The sequence below is a fragment of the Diabrotica undecimpunctata genome, chromosome 5 (genome assembly GCF_040954645.1).
Source record: "Diabrotica undecimpunctata isolate CICGRU chromosome 5, icDiaUnde3, whole genome shotgun sequence".
In the NCBI taxonomy this organism is placed as follows: Eukaryota; Metazoa; Arthropoda; class Insecta; order Coleoptera; family Chrysomelidae; genus Diabrotica; species Diabrotica undecimpunctata.
In genome coordinates, this window is record NC_092807.1 from 141181981 (window position 1) to 141202100 (window position 20120).

The window sequence follows — 20120 nt, forward strand, 5'->3', positions numbered from 1 at the left end:
ATATATATATATATATATATATATATATATATATAAAAGTAAAAAGTAATGGCATGTCTCGCAAAACAGAAAACCAAATATGGTATATCCATGGAAGGCAACCGTATATACGTATTTCTGACTATTGGTCGTCTTCGGTACGGTGCAGCCAAGTTAGAACAGGAGCATATTAACTTGGAAAAGGATCACTACAGGAGCAATGCAACCAATTTGTGGCATTAGAGTTAGAAGACCCTGATGATTTCCAGGGCAACAACTAACACCAACCACGGAGGAAGCTACAGCTACCTGAGGAAAGGAATGCCAAACGTTGAAACGTTTAAAACAAATGGAAAAGGATAATGCGAGTGAATAATAAAAGTAAAAAGTAATGGCATGTCTCGCAAAACAGAAAACCAAAAATGGTATATCGATGGAAGGCAACCGTATATACGTATTTCTGACTATTGGTCGTCTTCATTACGGTGCAGCCAAGTTAGAAAAGGAGCATATTAACTTGGAAAAGGATCACTACAGGAGCAATGCAACCAATTTGTGGCATTAGAGTTAGAAGACCCTGATGATTTCCAGGGCAACAACTAACACCAACCACGGAGGAAGCTACAGCTACCTGAGGAAAGGAATGCCAAACATTGAAACGTTTAAAACAAATGGAAAAGGATAATGCGAGTGAATAATAAAAGTAAAAAGTAATGGCATGTCTCGCAAAACAGAAAACCAAAAATGGTATATCGATGGAAGGCAACCGTATATACGTATTTCTGACTATTGGTCGTCTTCATTACGGTGCAGCCAAGTTAGAAAAGGAGCATATTAACTTGGGAAAGGATCACTACAGGAGCAATTCAATTGCCTTCCATGATATATATATATATATATATATATATATATATATATATATATATATAAACTTCATGGTTTCACTTTGAACTTAGAAAACATTCATACTTTTAAACCAAAATAGCCCTCATTTCACGCAATTTATGGTAAATTAAGATATTAAGAATGTGGACCGTACATTTATACATATACGATTTACTGAGCAAGGGAAAGTTTTGACATAATTAGTGTTGGAAACATACAACGTATCTTTTTAATAGCTGAAATAAACCTTCGGCTGCATACTTTTTAATTTAAAAACTAAGAATAATCATGAAAAATAGAAATAAAACAATATTTGTGCATCTTTGATTTGACATATTGTAGTACACTAGGCTATAGACACTGTGTTTCTTATATAATTGGTGCGATTCTTAATTTAAGCAAATATAAAATTTTTATTCTATAAGTCAAGTTTGAATCGTGAATGTTAGATAATTTTATTTCTTTGTGCTGCAATGTCTGTTAATAAATTTATAAAGGAATAAATTATATTGGTGCCTAATTCTAAGATCTTTTAAAGTATGTTATATCACATTACGTTGGAGGATATTTTACAGATAGCAAAAATTTATAAAAAACAAAAAATTTGTCTGAAAAAATGACAAAAATATGAATTGTTTTTTTATGATTATTAATACTAGTGTATTATTTAAGCACGTGTGGTTGATTGTACAGGGTTGGTCGCTCAAAAATGTCCACCCTGATATTTGGCAATATTTATTGCATTTTGTGAAAATGCTAAAACAAGTCAATTTTTATTCCAAAGGGCACATCTTTTAACGATATAGAAATACCAAACCAAATCGATATACTAAACCTTTATATTTAAATAAGAAATATACTATGTTAATCCGATCAAGTTAGTAAAAAATAAACCTTTTTCGCCACAACTTTAGTGGAAATATTTTTTTGCTCATAACTTCAAAAAACTTGTCTATTTAGAGTTTTGACGTCAACAGACAACTTGTTCAGAACAAAAATATAGATAAAATTAGATATACTAAATTAAAATCGGATAATAAACAAAAAAGTTATTGCAAAATGAATAACAAAATCGCTGTTTCTGAATATTGAATTTCTGAATTATGGACCAGATCGGTTGAAGAGTTTTTGCGAAATTTAAATAAAATTGTTTGAAAAATAAACTAATTTTTAAGGCCGGTCCAGATAATTTAACTGAATGTATCTCAATAATGATAGATTTATTTTCTTTGTTAAGGCGTATATTAATAACCTGTGAAAAAAAGGTTTAAAAAAATTACATTTATGTACGCAAAATGATTTAATAATAAACAGCACTTTTTACACCCTCAGTATGCGCGGAAACGGCCTGTGCCAGACCGCTGTTAGGGCGTTTTTCAATTTCGATTGCTTCACGGATAATTCTCGATTTTAAGGAGTGGACAGGAGCGATGGTTTTTGCTTTTCCTAAATCTTTTTTGTGGTCTGTCTGAATATGATGTTGGGCTAGGGCTAAAGTAGTACTGGAATGTTTTACAGATATAGAATGTTCGTAATTACGGTTATGGATTAGTCGGTTTGTCTGTCCGTCGGATTATAAATGGTTATGGATAAGTTTATATGCGGAATATAAAACAAAGCAGCCGAAGGTATTTATCATCATAAAACAAAGAAACTCTGATATTTTTTAATGTAACTATCATATTGCTTACTTATACAGATAAGCACATACATAATAGTAAGTTGATTAAAACGTGTGAAATTACGTTATTAAAAAAATGAAAACATAACTATAAACACTAAAAAATTAATTTTAAGAACAAGTTTTAAGTTGGCTAAAACTAATTGCTTACATTTAAACGTGAGACAACCTTCACGGTTAGCAAAAAAATGACATTAATGTTGTAGTATTATTTTGGTATGGAACGTAACTGGTTATTATACAAAAGACAGAGTCCACTGTACATCGATCAAACAAAACACAATTTTACAGTATGGAAACCACTTTTTATAATAAAATTGTTTGTGTTATTGTTTTAAAAAAATCATAAAAAACGGTGTGGCGCGTCAACTTTTAAATGTAAATTTACAGGTTGATTGACGGAAGTCTATAATCTTTATTTTTAATAAAACACCCTATATATTTTTATATTTTTAAAAGGTCCTTAACAAACTCATCTCAACGAACTATATTGTGTAGGGTCTATTATGAATAATATAGGGTGAAATTTGGAAATGATTCTTCTTAGGTTACCTGTCCGTTCCGAACGTTGGCGATCATTCTGGCTATGATGACTTTGTTGGTTGCTATACGAAATAGCTGTATTGAGGTTTTTCTATATCATGCTCTCTGGTTAGCAAGCCAGGATATTCCTCTTCATCCTGGGGCTTTTTTTCCTTCAATTTTACCTTGCAAAATGCGTTGGAGTAGCTCATATCTGCCTTGATTTCTCATCATATGTTCCAAGTACTGCAGATTACGGCCCTTCACTATGTTGACCAAATCTGCTGTTGTGTTCATCTTCCGTAGTACTTCTGTATTGGTAACTTTGTCCATGGTATCTTCCGGATCCTTCTGTATAAACATAGCTCAAAAGCCTAAAGTTTTGATAGAGTTTTCGCCTTCAATGTCCACGTTTCTACTCCGTACAGAAGCACTAAGTACCCGTAACATTTAAGGAGCCTTATTTTTGTTTCTAGGGTGAGGTCATTGCTCTTGAACACAGAGCTCATAGTCAAGAATGCACTTTTTGCCTTTCCGATGCTACATTTAATCTCTTGCGTATTGTCCTACGACTCATTGATTATAGTTCCCAAGTAGTTGCACTGTGAGACATGTTCAATTCTCATTTGGTTCACATACAGATTTGCTTATGTTTTCCTTACTGATGATCATTAGCTTGGTTTTGCTGGTGTTTATATCCAGTCCATATGTTCTACTTGTTCCGTTATTTTGTTCATTAAGTTTTGCAGCCTTTCTATGGTATTGGAAAACACTATTGTATCATCTGCATACCGCAAGTTATTGACCTTGACTCCATTTATTGAGATATCTTGATTAATATCTTTTAGACCCTCGTCAAAAATATGCTCCGAGTACAGATTGAATATCAGTGGTGAAATTATGCACCCCTGTCTCACTTCCCTTAAGCTTTTGACGTGATCTGTATATTCTCCATCTATTCGGAGCACCGCTGTTTGATTCCAATATAGGTTAGTTATTATTTTTAGGTCTCTTTCGTCAATCCCTGTCCTCTTCAGCACTTCCATCATTTGTTTACGCCTGACTCTATCCAAAGCCTTCTTGTAGTTAATCAGGCATACAAAAACATCACAGCTGACATCTCTACATTTCAGAAACAATACTTGCCCGCTAAATAAAGCTTCCCTCGTACCAACAGCGTTCACAAATCCAAGCTGATTGGGCGCAATTTCTTCCTCGCTTTCTGGTAAATTCTTTTGTGGATGACTTTTAAAAAAAGCTTCAGCAGAGGGCTCATTAGGCTTGTGGTCCTACAGCCTTCACAAACTTTTGCTTCTGGTTTTTTGGGCAATGGTACGAACTCCGATTTGAGCCGCTCTACTGGTATTTTTCGTGTCTTGTATATTTCATTAAATATTTCAGTTATTATTTTTATTTGTTCTGCATCTAATAGCTTCAGCAGTTCTGCAGGAATTTCATCAAGTCTCGGTGCCTTTTCTTCCTTCATTTGTCTTTGTTATTTCTTCTCTTAGGATTTCGGGATCGTGATGAATTTTATCATCAGTTATTTTGTTGCGTTTTCGGAACTTTGAAACTATTTCCTTCACCTTTCGATGAACATTAAAGTTATCATATCGACTCTGATACTCCTCTATTTCTTGACATTGTTCTGTTTTTTGTTTCTCTTTGGCTTCTCTTATCTTCTGACGATGGTATATATTCTCTTATATTCTTGGAGATTTTCTTTGTTTTTTTTTTTCTCTGATTATCCATTGAGTTACCATTAGTATTGTTCACTTCTAAACACAGAATATACTAATAGGAAATAAATCTTAAAGCCACTTTACGCTGCTGCAATCCATTGCAATTGAATCACTTATTTGAGAAACCCCATAAGGGTCCAAACTAAAACTCTCGGAAAACAAGACAAACCTGTGTGAGGAAAACAAGAAGATTTCTAAATGTTAAAAACTGACCTAATTCCATTTATACACTGTTTCTTGACTTCTTTACTCCAACATTTTTTGAAAAGAAGATTGAGAATAAGCTCTACATAAGCTCAAACTTGATCGACTTATAGAGTTTCTGAAATAAATTGTTCAGCGTCACTTGAAACCTGAAACTTAACTTCATAAGGAATTAAAATGAAACAAAATAGACATAGTACTGTAATTTATATTAAAAAGTACAAAAAATATTACTACAACTCAAAAAAAATAACGAAAAGTGTGATCATTCATCTTCTTCAGGTGTGTTAGTGGGCGTTGTGAACCAGTTGAACAATTCATTATTGTGGATATTTTCTACATCCGATATTATAACTTTGTAGTTTTTGTATATCAACAATCTTCTTATAATTAATCGAAATCTCTCCACTGGGATATGCCAATGCTTTATACAATATTAGTGTATTTTTTTATTATTGTTAAGCCTGAAGGTGTGATTGGCTAATCCGTTAATAAAAAGGTGTGCTACAACCAAGTTTGAGTTCTCGTAGGAGTGGTGAAAATGCATGAGTTGGTTTATTTTTAGTTCAACCTTCTGATTCCTTGGAATATTTTTGCCACTGGATTCCGCGGATAACATGGTTTTTTTGTAGTACTCTGGCCACCAACTTTTGTAATCAATTACGTCTTCAGCATTGACCAATACCACATTAAAGGGGTTATTTTTACATGAAGGTTTTATCAGCTGTCCATATTTTTAGATGGTGTATATACAGTCTACTTTTCTAATTTTTCTTTTAATCACCGTAAAATCCCTATCACAGGTTAGTAAGGAATGACCCCCAATAGGAAAATAATTTTTTCGAGCAAAATCAAAGCAAAAAAAACCTTAACACAGTGTGGTTCATATTTATAACCGTCAGAGAAAACATGAAAATATGTCACTAACGGCATGTTCTCTATAAAATACCTCATTAGAAATGAGAAAACTTCATTCGGCCCATTCGAGCCGTTACCCTCATGATACAGGAAAGACATTGCTTTTCCTGTTTTGTTATTGTTAATACAAAAAACGTTCACTGTTACCTGGCGAACTTTTTGTTGACTTGCCAACCGCTTAACTTTGGCAATGCAAGGAAATACGACTTACTTCTCTTTTTAAAACATTTATAATAAAGTGATAAACTTTTATATAAAAGGTCAAGACAGACGAAAGGCGAACACCATGCATCTAAACAAATCAATATCATTTTAAATGTCAAAATAATCATATAATATATAAACACAAACCACGTACCCTCAAATTTAATAAGATATTGTGGTGATGTTAGAACTTGTTCTAATAGACGCAATTCTTGAAAGAGTTGCGTCCTGCAACCTGCAATGCATTTCAATGTCGCAGTGTTGTCGTTTTTGTGTGAAATGGCGGAATTTTCTAGAGCTACAATAATAGTGAAACCGTCCAATCCTTGTATTTTACTATGTTGTTATTACTTATTGTTGCAATCATTCTCACTTATTATATAGGCGCCTTATAATTTTATTTGTAAACAGCAGGTGTTAAAATATTTCATTAACTTATTTTATTTGATAGTTATCTTTAATAAACCATTATGGGTATATTTAATACGAAGTAATTACAAACTATTTCATTTCGTAATTGCTACTCTTACTTTTTTACTCGTTCTTTTTTTACTTTTACTTTACGGTTGCAAAGATCTCATAATTTTTAGTGAAAGTCTACTACGCGGACAATAAAAGGAAGTTTAAAAGGTATATTATTCGGTAATACTGATTTTTTAAATTTGACTTGATATATTTTGTATTTATAAACAAACGTAACATCCATCTTGATTGGCAGGGTTTAGGTATAAAGCCACTTTCTCGTAATCAAGATAGCCTATCAATCTGCTAACAAAATGCACAATTCTAGCTAAAACAAAATCATTTCTACAGAAGGTAGAAAATAATTCATATAAGAGATTCTAATAAGAGAATTTCGTACTGTTAAATGAAAATTATTATTTGTTCGAAATATAGTCGATTAGATAGTTCCTTTAACTACCTAAATTAATTGATCAAAAATGCCAAATCTTTCAGTGTCACAAATTCATAAAAGTCATAAAATGATCGTATGTTGTTCAGCTTGACTGGCGTTATGGATATCAAAATTTCGTCTGAGTTCTTCTAAATTTTGAATTTTTTCGTGAAGACGATCATAAATTTTGTTCTCTCATATTGCCATAGAAAAAAATATTTGGCCCTAATCTGACAGATAGGTAGATAGCGACTATAGCCTAGTACCTATTATGTGGAAAGCTGGGAAAAACTTAAAAAAGAAAACTCCATGGTTTGGAGAATGCCGTTATACAATACAGAACACAACAAATACAACAGGCATACAACCACTATAAACGAATCAGAAATGAAACGAATAGTTTAGTTAGACAAATAAAAAGGGAACACTGGCAGAGCTTCTCAAAACAGAAGGAACATGAGTTCGACGGAACAAAAAAGGAATATGGAGAATGATCAGAGGACAAAGAAAAGAGATAAACGAACTAATAAAAACGAAACACGTTCAAAAGGATCATTGCAGGAAACAGGGCATATTACTCATTAATGACCGTACTTAAATCAAAAATACTCTCAATACCAGCAAAAATAAGAGTGTACAAGACAATAATTCGTCCCACAATAACGTGTGGAAGCGAGACATGGACTCTGAACCAGCGGGAAACGACAAAATTACTGGTACTGGAAAGAAAGATACTGCGGACTATCTATGCGCTTTGCAGAGAAGAGACAACAGTAGAATGGAGAAGAAGGCACAATGATTAACTCCAGACAGTATATGGAGATGAAAACATAGTACGCTACATTAAAGCAAACCGAATAAGATGAGCGGGCCACGTACTAAGATCGAATGAAGAAAGACTCCTGAACGCCACATTCTGGGAAAGGCCCGATGGCAGAAGGTCAGTTGGTCGCCCAATAAAGATATGGAAGGACGCAGTAGCCAGTAATCTACGCAAAATGGGAATACAGCAATGGGAAATAGCTGCTCAGGACCGACAACAATGGAGGGAAATAGTAAACGCGGCCAAGACTCACATAGAGTTGTAGAGACAAATGATGATGATCAGAAGGATATTTGGGTAGACTACTTTCGATCCCTATTTGCAAAAGGTGACGATAACCCACCAACACCAGAGGTGACACAAACGAAGAAATAAATATTGAGGAAGAAGAGGTAAAGAAAGCATTAAGGAAATTAAAAAATAGAAAATCACCAGGGGAGGACAGAATACCGAACGAACTCCTAAAGTACGTAGGACCAGATCTGACCAAACAACTATTAAAACTAATCCAACAAATAATAGAACAGAACAGAATACTACAAGAATGGAAATCAAGCATTATAATACCTCTCTTCAAAAAGGGAGACAAATCGGACCCGGAAAATTACAAAGGAATGAATTAATTAAACACAACACTAAAGTTAAAAACCAAAGTGAAATCAAATAAACTGAATAAAATTATAGCACTACCAGAAGAACAACAAAATTTTAGGTCGGGAAGATTATGTACCGAAGCTATATTTATAATGGGGAAAGTGCAGGAGAAGTCTCATTAGAATACAACAAACCGGCTTATCTATTTTCATGGGCCTTAAGAGGACAATAGACAGGGTCAGACCCAGAACAGAAAACAAATGAAAAGCAGAATTTACAAAACAATCGTCAGACCAGTAATGACATATGGGGCAGAAACACGACCTGACACGAAGAGGACAAAAATAATGTTCGAAACAGCAAAGAAGAAAGCTTTTAGAAAAATTGATGGTAAGACACTATGGGACAGAGCTAGAAGTACAGATATACTACAGTACGAGTAATATGTACAGTAGATACAGAGATATATGTACAGTAAGTACAGAGTAGAATGGAACGATCATATAAGCCGAATGACAACAAATATAGTAGTAAAGATGGAGAGAGATGGTTCCCCAATAGGAAGACGATCAGTAGGAATACCAAAAAACGATGGAATGACAACTTACTGGAGGCACATTTAAAAACAATCATGTCTACATAAAAAGAAGAAGAATCTGACAGTTGCGATTCTGAAACTATTTTATATAAAGTATAATAGTTAATAGGTTCTATTTCCGTCGATAGAACAAGCAGCAAAACCAAAACTGAAATGGAAATGGGCTGGACACAATGAACGTCTCCAAGACGGACGATGGAACAATGCCATCGGAAAGTGGCGTCCATACAATGCAAAGAGATCAAGAGGCAGACCACAGATGAGGTGAAAAGATGACATCAGGAAACAAGGAGGTCCCACATGGCAGAGAACAACTCAAGATAGGGAAAGATGGAGAGAACTGGGGGAGACCTACATCCAACAATGGAAGGATAGAGAATAGGTTCAAAAAAAAAATGTCCGTCAAGAAGAAACTACTAGCACTGTTCCAAATCGTAAACTAGTCACAATCCTAGGAGATTTTAACTTCTTACTAATTAAATTATAACAAATCCTTTTTATATCAAGTAGATAGTAATTCTGAAAATATTTGAATATATCTCCAGACTGCAAGATACTATACGACACCGGTTTTCACAAACTATAGGACATGGAAAACACTAATGAAACTTGGACTTATTTCACTGGACTGGTGATCGATTCAACGCAGAAAAAAAAAACATAAAATGAGTTTCATCATTAGCTTTCGTTATTAGAGTTTCACAAAACTCCATTCTTCGAAAGTAGTCGTCTGGATAAAGCTGCTGCGTTTTCGAATATTTAAAATTCTTGTAACCGTGCTTTTTCCACACTTTCGTTACAGTAACATTGCTATGCTAACATCTAACTCCCTAGCAACGCTTCTACTTGAACGTGTTGTATCTACCTCGATTGTTGCACAAATTTGTGTATCCCGGTATTCTGTTTCCTCAACTTTTTCTGGTGACACTTCTTGAGCGTGACATTTTCTGCAATTTTTGAGGCAATAACAACTCTCAAAAGATTTAACAATATTGTGAACTGACTGTACGCAAGGAATTGGTCTCCTTTCAAAAAACACAGAAAATAAATCTACCCACTGTTGTCCAGAATTACCACCATAAAACCATTTTATTATTTGAACATTTTCTGCGGGCGTATAAACAGATATGTTATTTACAAAAATTAATTTAAAATCTGCGCTCTTAATGCTTTAAGCAACCACTGCATAATGACAAATTATTGGCGACGGGGCAAAGGAGGTTTGTGGAAAGCCGACGGCGCGCAGTGTTGCCATTTATAGTGTGTATATCTAATTTAAAATTTAAAGTACGGTATATCGAGTTAGAATCTATGGAGAAGCTATGAGCATATTAACGTGTGTATTAAAAACGGCGTAGGTAGGCGTGGCTAACTGTGATAACAATATGGCGGTGGGATCATGGCCGGACTCAATAATATTAAAACTACTATAAAAATGTGACTAGTTATTCAGAAGATTTAATTATAATCTAAAAAAGTGCAATACATTTTAAATAAACTATGATTTATTTATCCCGCGGTAAAACCTAAAAACACGATATATTATACATAAAGATAAATTAATACAGTCAATTACTATTAATTTATTCTCTGAAGTACGGGCCATTACTTTGTTTACATATTTGTATACTAACCTGTAGAACGTTATTCCTGAAGATTTTTTATTAACATTGCTTCTGCCACTGCAACTACGTTGAGAACAAGAAACCATTATTATGCACTATCACAATATTTTATTACAGTTTCTATAAAAGTATTATAAAACTAAAAATATTCGAAAAACAACAAACGTAAATAACCATATACGATCTGTCAAAGTGTCAAAACAACATGGCCGAAGTGAGGTCGTTTTTAGTCACGTGATGCCCTCTCCATAGATTCTAACTCGATGGGTATACCTCAGTCCGTGCTATTGCTTGGCTATTTTGTGAATATGAAGTGAAGGTTTAGATATTAAGAAAATTATTGTTCCGAATAAATTTTTAACAATTGACTACAGTTCTTGACTTGTTATTACGTAGTAATAATATATATTTTTGTTACAGAACCGAAGGGGTAAAAGGCCATGTATTAATGAACGGCAGTGATAGAGATCTTAGTCAATTCCGAAAATTATCGGCATATATTATGCAGGATAACCAACTACATGCTAATTTAAGAGTAGATGAAGCTATGGCTGTCGCAGCTGCGCTTAAAATTGGCGCCAAATCTCCAAAGGATCGGGAAGATATCGTAAGTATGGTTACAATAAATTAGATTTCAAGTAATATTGGTCTTCCTTGATAAGATCTTTCTTCGTTATAGTACAGTCGTCATAGATTTGACCCCTAAAAATCATACGAACAAGCTGAATTTTTCTGAATTTTTGGGACTCCGAAAAGATGCAAAAAAGTTTACCGCTTTAACCTTCGGGCTTCCCCCTAAAATCCCCCTCGTAGGAGGGTAAAAACGCATAAAAATCGATTTACTAAGAATCTGTACACCGTAGAAAAAAATGTTTCAAATAAAAATGTAGCTGTGATAATTTTGATCAAAAATATTTATAAGCACTTTTTGCGTAGGACGAACCGTTCTCTCAGAAATAACGCTTGAAGCGACCGGCGATTTTAAATGTCAGTTCCGCGCGCAAAATAAATGTTAAATAAAATGTGTATCAACTCGACGGTAAAAAGTCGATATCTTTTGATCGGAGTGTCCTATCGACAAAAGTAAAAATGCGTTTTTAAAGGTGAAGAGTGCAGTTTTCGTATGCAGTTTTTCTATTTTGCCGCAAATATAGTCAGTTTATATAAAGCTGTTCAATATATAAACTTTGCACGATTTTTACCATTTTTACGATTCTCGTGAGATAAATACTTATTACTTTCATTGACCATTGACCATGAAATTTCCATTGTTGGAGACCAGTCTTCGAAACCTATAACATGAAAATTCGATTTTGATTTTGGGCAACCAATAAAATTTTCTAATACAAACAATCGCACGTCACAGGAAATGCCACCAAGAAGACAATTTTGGGCGTAATTTATAGCAGAAGTTTAGTACTTTTGAGAAACGTACTAGTGTAATTAAAACAGAGCAGTTTTAAACGTTTATTATTTAGAAGTGAAGGCTGACATGACAGAACGGAGTTGCCAACTGAAAGATATATTTTGTCGACTTAAAATAGGGCATAGACATTTTATATATGTCTATTGCATAGAATATAATTTAGTAGATATGCGGTTTGAATACAAAGAATATGAATCGGAATAAGTGAAAGATTAAAAAAAATATTTAGTTTATAGAAGAGTTGAGTGCAACTATTTTTACACTAAAAATAGTAAAATAAAAGAGAAAATTAACAAATGAATAAAATTTTGATCAAATTACTACAGTCGGTTTTCCTAAATGTTGCAGTTAGTACATTGCACTAATAATTTCCAAATACTGTACTTTCTGAAGTTTCATTAATATTGTTGTTTGATCAATATTTTGCCATCATAGTGTACAGGCATATGTTGATGTGGATATGATATTCGTTTTGGAACCACGATAATTTTGGGCCTTTGGATCTTATTTAAACATTCACGTTTCTTTTTATAGTTTTAACATTTAGTCTTTACAAATCTGTTTAAGTCCTATTATTTTGTTATGAACTGATATAATTATTCAAACCTTATAAATATTTAGAGTATATTAAACCATGAAAATATGGATGGCCTTCAAAAGTGCGTACACATATTCAACAAGGTAGGAATAAATTATGATCTCGCTAAAACATGAATTAACTAAATCTTTAATATCCGACAAGATTTCGAGATAGTGTATTTAATAATTTAAAATAATTTTGCCAAATAAGTGGAAAAATTTAATTATGCAAAATAAAAAATTTAACAATTTTGGATAAGATAAATTCGAGATCAAGCGTTTTAATTATGACCGATACAAGGACTATTTTATATATTTAGAGTACATTTTGTGATGTTATAAGGCTGCACTATATTTTTTATATCTTCTTCTTTGATGTATCTATCCGTTTCCCCAAGCAATTCGAGTTCCCCAACCATTCCTTTTAGGGACCCCAACACATTTGTTGGCTTACTTATAAAACAAAAAGCTCAATTTTCAGGCGGTCAAAAAAAGTAGTTAAAGGTCAGTGCCAAAAAATTCAATAAGTAGACATTGTTGTATAAATATAGAACTACCTTCACCTAAATTTTTATACAATTTGAGATTGTCGGGAAAAGGTACTATACAGTAGTCTCTCTCTATAACGATTCCCTATATAACGCTAGTTCCCCTATAACGATGAAAATAGTAAATGTTGTTTGGTTCGTCATAAGGACAATGTATTAATTCTTTCTGTATACCGATATGGTTTTCTCTTTATATCAATGACTTTTCAGCGTTCAGTACTGGGTGGCAAATGTGTTTGAAGCACAGACTACCTGAGTCACGAGTAGGGTTGAGTGCCTAACTGTTTTCACACAGATGTTGTAATTTATTGATGACTTCTTACCTCCAGTTTCAGTTGTATCTCAGTGTGTGGATAGTCAACATGTTTTCGAAATAGCGTAAATTGCTCTCGATGCTGATATCTCGGGCAATAGACAAAGGTAAAAAGCAATCGGATGTCGTTCCTTGTATGGAACTGCCCCAGTCAACTGTGGCTGCGATATAGAAGGACAGAAAAAAGTGGCTTGAAGCGGAAATGGAGGGCGGTAGCAGGAAGACATTGCGGAAACATCAGCAAGAAGATTTAGATCGCGCTATGCTTCAGTGGTTCCAGCAGCAGCGTATGAACCATATTCCACTTTCTGGGCCTGTGGTCAGGACAAAAGCTTTTTGCAACCGAGCTTGGAAGTGAGAATTTCAAAGCATCTGAGATCAATTACGGGCATGTCAGCGAAGAGGCTCGCGATCTTAACAAAAACGTAACGGATGATTGGCTAGAAAACGTGTGGTCTGGACTGATGGAACGATATGCATCAGACGACATTTTAATGCTAATGAGAATGGATTGTGTTTTTAAAATGACACAAAACAAAACTTTAAAATTTAAATCCGAAAAGTACGTTGGTGGAAAGCTCTCTAAGGAACACATTACGGTTTTAGTGGCCGCTAACATAACAAGTTCAATGAAGAGAAAATTGTTAGTGATAGGGAAGTCGAAAAAACCCACGTTGCTTTAAAACATCAAAAATCTACCTGCGGCCTAGATAGCAAACAAGATTGCGTGGATTACTTTGGAAATTTTTGAAGAAGCCATTCCAAAATGGAATCTCGAGCTTAAAGAGAAAAATTCTTCTGCTTATAGACAATTGTCCTGCTCATCCTGTACTGTGCGACCTTCAAAACATCGAACTTTGTTTCCTGCCAGTAAACAAAACGAGTGTCCTTCAGCCCATGTACCAAAGGGTTATCAATTGTTTGAAAAACCATTACAAGAGAAGACTTTTAATGGAATTGGTTGAGAACAATGGCGATCTCAAACTAACCGTTCTTGACGTTATCCTAATGATTAGTAAATCCTGGGACGAGGTGACGAGCAATACGATAAAACATTCCTTCAAACACGCACGATGGCTGGAAGATCAGGTATTGACTGAGGATGAAAAAGACGTTAGCTATTTGGGCCAGACAGTTTGAACTTTCTATCACTTACGGACCGAAAGAGCTAACAGATTTTGAAGAAGTTGATGAAAATGTAGTTACAACATCTGTGCTTACTGACGAGGACATCCTACAAGCAGTTCGTGTAGAAGAGTTTTTATTTATTGTGAAAATCGAAACGTCGAATAACAATTATAAAATATTAATTGTGGCTTAATCCTATATAAACATAATATTTGAATGCCATTTTTACTTATTTTCTCAAAAAAATTGTTTAAAAATATACCCCTACAACAAAACAATACATGGACAATGCCAACTCATAAATGGCACTTAATTCAGTGAAAATTAGTGGTGACTGCACAGCCAAACCTAATTACAATTAATTGATGACTATATTTATAGTCATAATACACAAACAACAAAAAATTTACGAAATAATCAGAATAATCACACAAGTTTTTATTTTGTTCTCGTGTGTAGAGCAAAACACATTTCACAATTTTATGAATAATTTATGATTTTATTGTAAACAAGTCACCTCTAGTGGTTTTATATGGTAATTAAGACTAATTTTAAATCATCAAGTTTGGTGTTGATCGAATAACAGAATTTTACCAACTTTGATAATAAATATAACAATAAGAAAAAGAAAAGCAGACTCTACCTCAGGGGTTCCCAAACTGGGGGGCGCCCCCCCTCATGGTAGGAGTGAGGACATGTCAGACAAGTTTAACATTAAGTTAAATTTAGGTAGTGTTTCTAAAATTCTATGTTAACGATGATGTTTAGAAAATTAAAACAAACCACTGTAACATCTGACTTTACTACATAAACTTGAAATCGAAGGCTGGAAAGAATGGAATGTGAGCCAATCAATTAGGTAACAGCGCGTTTCCAAGCACTGTCTCCCTCCTTCCCTCTCACACCAGAGGCAGGCCTACTAACCGCAGCTAATCAATTGTGACTCTGTGTTTGAGATACATCTGCCTAATCTGCATGTGTTTATAAGAGTGTACGTGTTGTGAGATTTTAATTGTCGTAATTGACTTTAAATATAGCGTGATTTGAGTGAGAGAAGATATTGTAGTCGAGATGAACTCAACAAAGAAACGCAAGTGTAGTGATGATTACACTCAGTGTGTAATTTGCTATGAAGTACTCAGCAATGATGCAATGAGATCTAATCGTCTTGAAAGACATTTTTCATCCAAACATAACTCTTTTAAGGACAAACCAAAGAATTTTTTTGCTATAAAATCTGAAAATTTAAAACACATGAAGTTGGATATTACTGGTTCTAGTGCTCAGTATCTGAAAAGTGCTTGAAGCTTCATATGAGCTATCACTTCTTATTGCTAAAGAAAAGAAGAGCCGTATTATTGTTTGTTAAAGGCAGCTGATGTTCTTGCAATGCAGAGTAAGCAAAAGTGATCTCAAATACCTCTTTTTGACAACACTGTGAAACGTTGCATTGATATGGCCGAAGACATACAAAACTAGGTAGTTGATGCAGTAAAATAATCGCCCTTCTTTGCTATTCAGTTAGACGAGAGTACAGACATAGCACAATGTTCTGAGTTAATTGTTTATGTTCGGTATATTGAAAACGAAAGAATGAAAGACGAGCTACTCTTTTCTACAGAGTTTTAGACACCGACAAAAGCTATTGATGTTATGAAAGCAGTGCCAGACTTTTTTGACAACTACTTTGACAAAAACTGATCGGTGTATGTACGGATGGCGAGCCTTCAATGCTTGGTTCTTGCTCAGGCTTTGTGCAATTAGTAAGAGAGAAAAGTGCTGATATGACTGTGAACCTACTTTTCATGAGCCGTAACTCTACTGCAATAAAAAAAATCTTGTATCTATCGAAGAACATAACAAAAAGCGTGTTTTATCAGTTCCTTTGTTATACACTGGCCTTTTTAAATGTATTTGCCTTACTGATTGATATTATTGAATCCAAATATTCAACGTGTGTTAATCATATTTAGCTAACCATTATTATTATCTCAAATGAGAAACGCGTGTCACAAGGTATTTATTATAAGTTCAAGTAATTATTGGCAAACACCTTCTCAAATTAAACTCACCTTTGTTTTACATTTACTTATCGGTCTGTCCTATAAGGCCACTAAAAATATATGTATATAAAACTGCAAATAGACTGGCTATATTTATATAATTGGAAATTATCAATATTATAATTTGCTTATTCTGTCTGTCTTTCTGTAATGAAAACCCCAGGCCACCTATCCACAAACACTACTACTAATTTTAATAATATGTTTTGTACCTCATATTATGTATTGGTTTATTATTAAGGAATAGTTATTAAATATAATATGTTTTATTTAATATAGATATAACGTTGTTTATAAAGAAATAAGGCTTTTAAACATTTATAAAATATGTATTGTCTTTAAATTTATTTAGAGCGTATATCGTTGGGGCTTTTCCAAGTATAGCTCAGCTTTTTTACTTGCGATTGCGAACTTTCAAAACCCACTTATTTTAAAGGTAATTGTTTCAGCTTTAAAATAAACTTTGCAAAATTACTTTATCTTTAATAATAAAAAAGTTATAACTAATAAACATTAAAAATTCCACTAAAAAGTTTCGAACTAATTTGTTTCTAAGAGATTTAAACAAAATTAAGCTATATGCTTTGAAAATCTGGTTAATGGAAGTTATAGAACAACTCACAACGAATGGTTTAAGATTTGGTAAATGTTTCTAGCGGGTTTCATTCTAGGAATGCGGGTGCGCGTTAACCATACGCGTGAATCAATTGTCAATACCGCAGCAAAAAATTAACATAGATACATTTACTAAAGCTTCATATGTTCGTTTTGAATTCTTCTATAACGTCCATTATGCTATACTGCTAACGTATGTGGCTCAATTTTGTTTAAAACTCGTATAAACAAATTAATTCACGACTGTTTAACGAAAATTTTAACTATAAGCTGCTATAACGATAAAGTAAAATGCATTTCTGATTTGACATAGATTTTACGTATGTATTGGTTTTTATTCGCTGCGAACTCTCCATTAATATCTTTTAGTTTTTCATAGTTTCATGTATATTCATGTATATATCTATCGAAATAATGATTTATTATTACTAGAATTTAGATTGTAGTGCAAATATTCGATACCTTTTAAGGTATTATATGCATTAGAAAGATAAGATAGTAGACAAGTGTTTATACAGGTGTAGTAGTATCCTCATTTATCTATAAATTTTGTATCTATATCTATTTTTTAAAACATGTATGAGGAAAAAATGTTTGCAAAACTACTGAAAAAAGTAGATATGAGAAACTAAATATTAGTCATAGATAAATACAATTCTTCTTCTTCTTCAAGTTCCGCTCCTATCGGAGATTGGAAATCATTCTGGCAATTATAATTTTGTTGGTTACGCGCCTGAATAGTTTAATTGAACTGCATCCAAACCATTCACGGAGATTGCGTAGCCACGAGATTTTACGTCTTATAAATACGTCGGTAACACCACATTTTGAATGCTTCTAGGTTTTTAATGTTGGATTTTTTAAGTGTCCAAGCTTCAACCCCATACAAAAGGGTAGAGAAAATATAACATTGAAGCATTCTTATTCGAAGCGATATATTGATATCGCAATTACAAAAAAAATTTCTCATTCTATTAAAAGTTGACCGTGCAATTTCAATGCGGCATCTTATTTCTTTTGTCTGATCAGTATCTTCTGTGATCCATGCTCCAAGGTATTTGTACGAAGATATTTGTTCAATTTCTGTATTATCTAGTACTAGCTTAACTTTGATGTTTTGTGCTTTTGTAAATACCATGAACTTGGTTTTCTTCAAATTTATTTTTAGTCTATAATCGTTGTTCAGCAAGGTATTTCAGTTCTTCTAGTGTTCCTGCCAGAAGGACGGTGTCGTCAGCATATCTTATGTTATTAAGTGGCTCACCGTTTATTATATGGCCCTCACTGACCTCGGCAAGCGCTAATTCTGAGATGGCTTCACTGTATAAATTGAATAATAAGGGTGATAAAATACACCCTTGGCGGACCCCACGGCGAATCTGGATATCCTCGGTCAGTTCATCTTCAACTTTCACTTTTGCTGTTTGGTTCCAATAGAGGTTACATATGATTCTAATGTCTCTACTGTCTATGCTTTTATTTAATAAAATTTCTTTAAGCCGATTATGCTGCTCTCTGTCAAATGCCTTCTCAAAATCAATGGAAACAGTGCATCTCGTGTTCCCAGTCCCTTCCTAAATCCCATTTGTGTATTACTTATGCCTTCATCTAATTTCTTATGTATTCTATTGTGAATTACTTTTAAAAACAATTTCAAGACATGACTCATTAAGGCTATGGTGCGATGTTCATTGGCTTTTTTGGGTAGCAGTATGAATGTTAATTGGAGCCATTCTTTGGTATTATACCTGTTCAATATATGGTATTGAATAGATCCAAAAGAAGATCAATAGATTCAGTATTTACAATTTTGAGTAATTCGATAGGAACTTCATCAGGCCCTGGAGATTTAACACCTTTAGCTTGTTTCATTGCATATTCAATTTCTTCTCGTATAATGTCAAGCCCAGTATCATCCTTCAATTCTTTTGGTGTTTCTGTTCTCTCTTTGTCTTCAAAAAGTTGTGCTATATATTGTGTCCATCTCTGCATTTTTTGGATTATATCTGTTATAAGTGCACCACTTTCATCTCTTAATTGCCTAGTTTGAAATGTTTTTCTCATTCCTGTTAATTCTCTAATTCTTTTATGCATGTTAAAAAAGTCATATTTTTTCTCAATTTCTTCTACTTGTTGGCACTGCTCATGTAACATTCTCTCCTTAGCTTCTTTTATTCTGTTTTTAATTATTCGATCAGTTTCATTATATTTAATTGGATTTTTTTGTTTTGAATGATTTTCTTTCATTCATTAATAGTAGTATTTCTTCAGTCATCCAGTCTTTATGTTTTCTTTTCTTTGGTTTTTATATACAATTATATTATGGAAATTTTAACTCTTACCAATCTGACCAGTTTTTTATACTACCGGCTTATTCTATAACAAATCTAGGATGCCCATATTTCTGGTGAAATTAACATAGCCTCGAAGAGAATTATTTTCAGGAATCAGGCAACCAATTTAATTTTTTATGTCGTTTTCTTAGTTCATTCTTTCTGTCTCTCTCATCATACCATGGGCGAAGTTGGGCGGGTCCTGGTGACATGCTAGCAATTGTGAAAGATGACAGACATCACTTCGAGTAATGAGAATATATCAAAAGCTGCTGAAGAACATAACGTATATGTAGTTTCATGGCTGTCATCAAAGCTCAAGAAAGATTAAAACACTATGTTGAGGTGGTTGCATAGTAAACGAAACTCTTGAAGAAGACTACTAATTTAGAACCGAAGGTAACGAAGAGGAAAAAGTACGCGCAGTACTTATTGAGTACAGTTT

General features: G+C 33.6%; 1 protein-coding gene across 1 annotated transcript in view; it reads left to right on the forward strand.

Annotated features, from left to right (window-relative positions):
- The window catches only part of LOC140441885 (ATP-binding cassette sub-family G member 1), a 125176-nt gene that overhangs the window by 88666 nt on the left and 16390 nt on the right, over positions 1 to 20120 (forward strand). The window contains exon 4 of the mRNA XM_072532862.1: positions 11091 to 11277. Within this exon, the coding sequence (XP_072388963.1) occupies positions 11091 to 11277 (187 nt within the window). The remainder of the gene's footprint in view (positions 1 to 11090; positions 11278 to 20120) is intronic.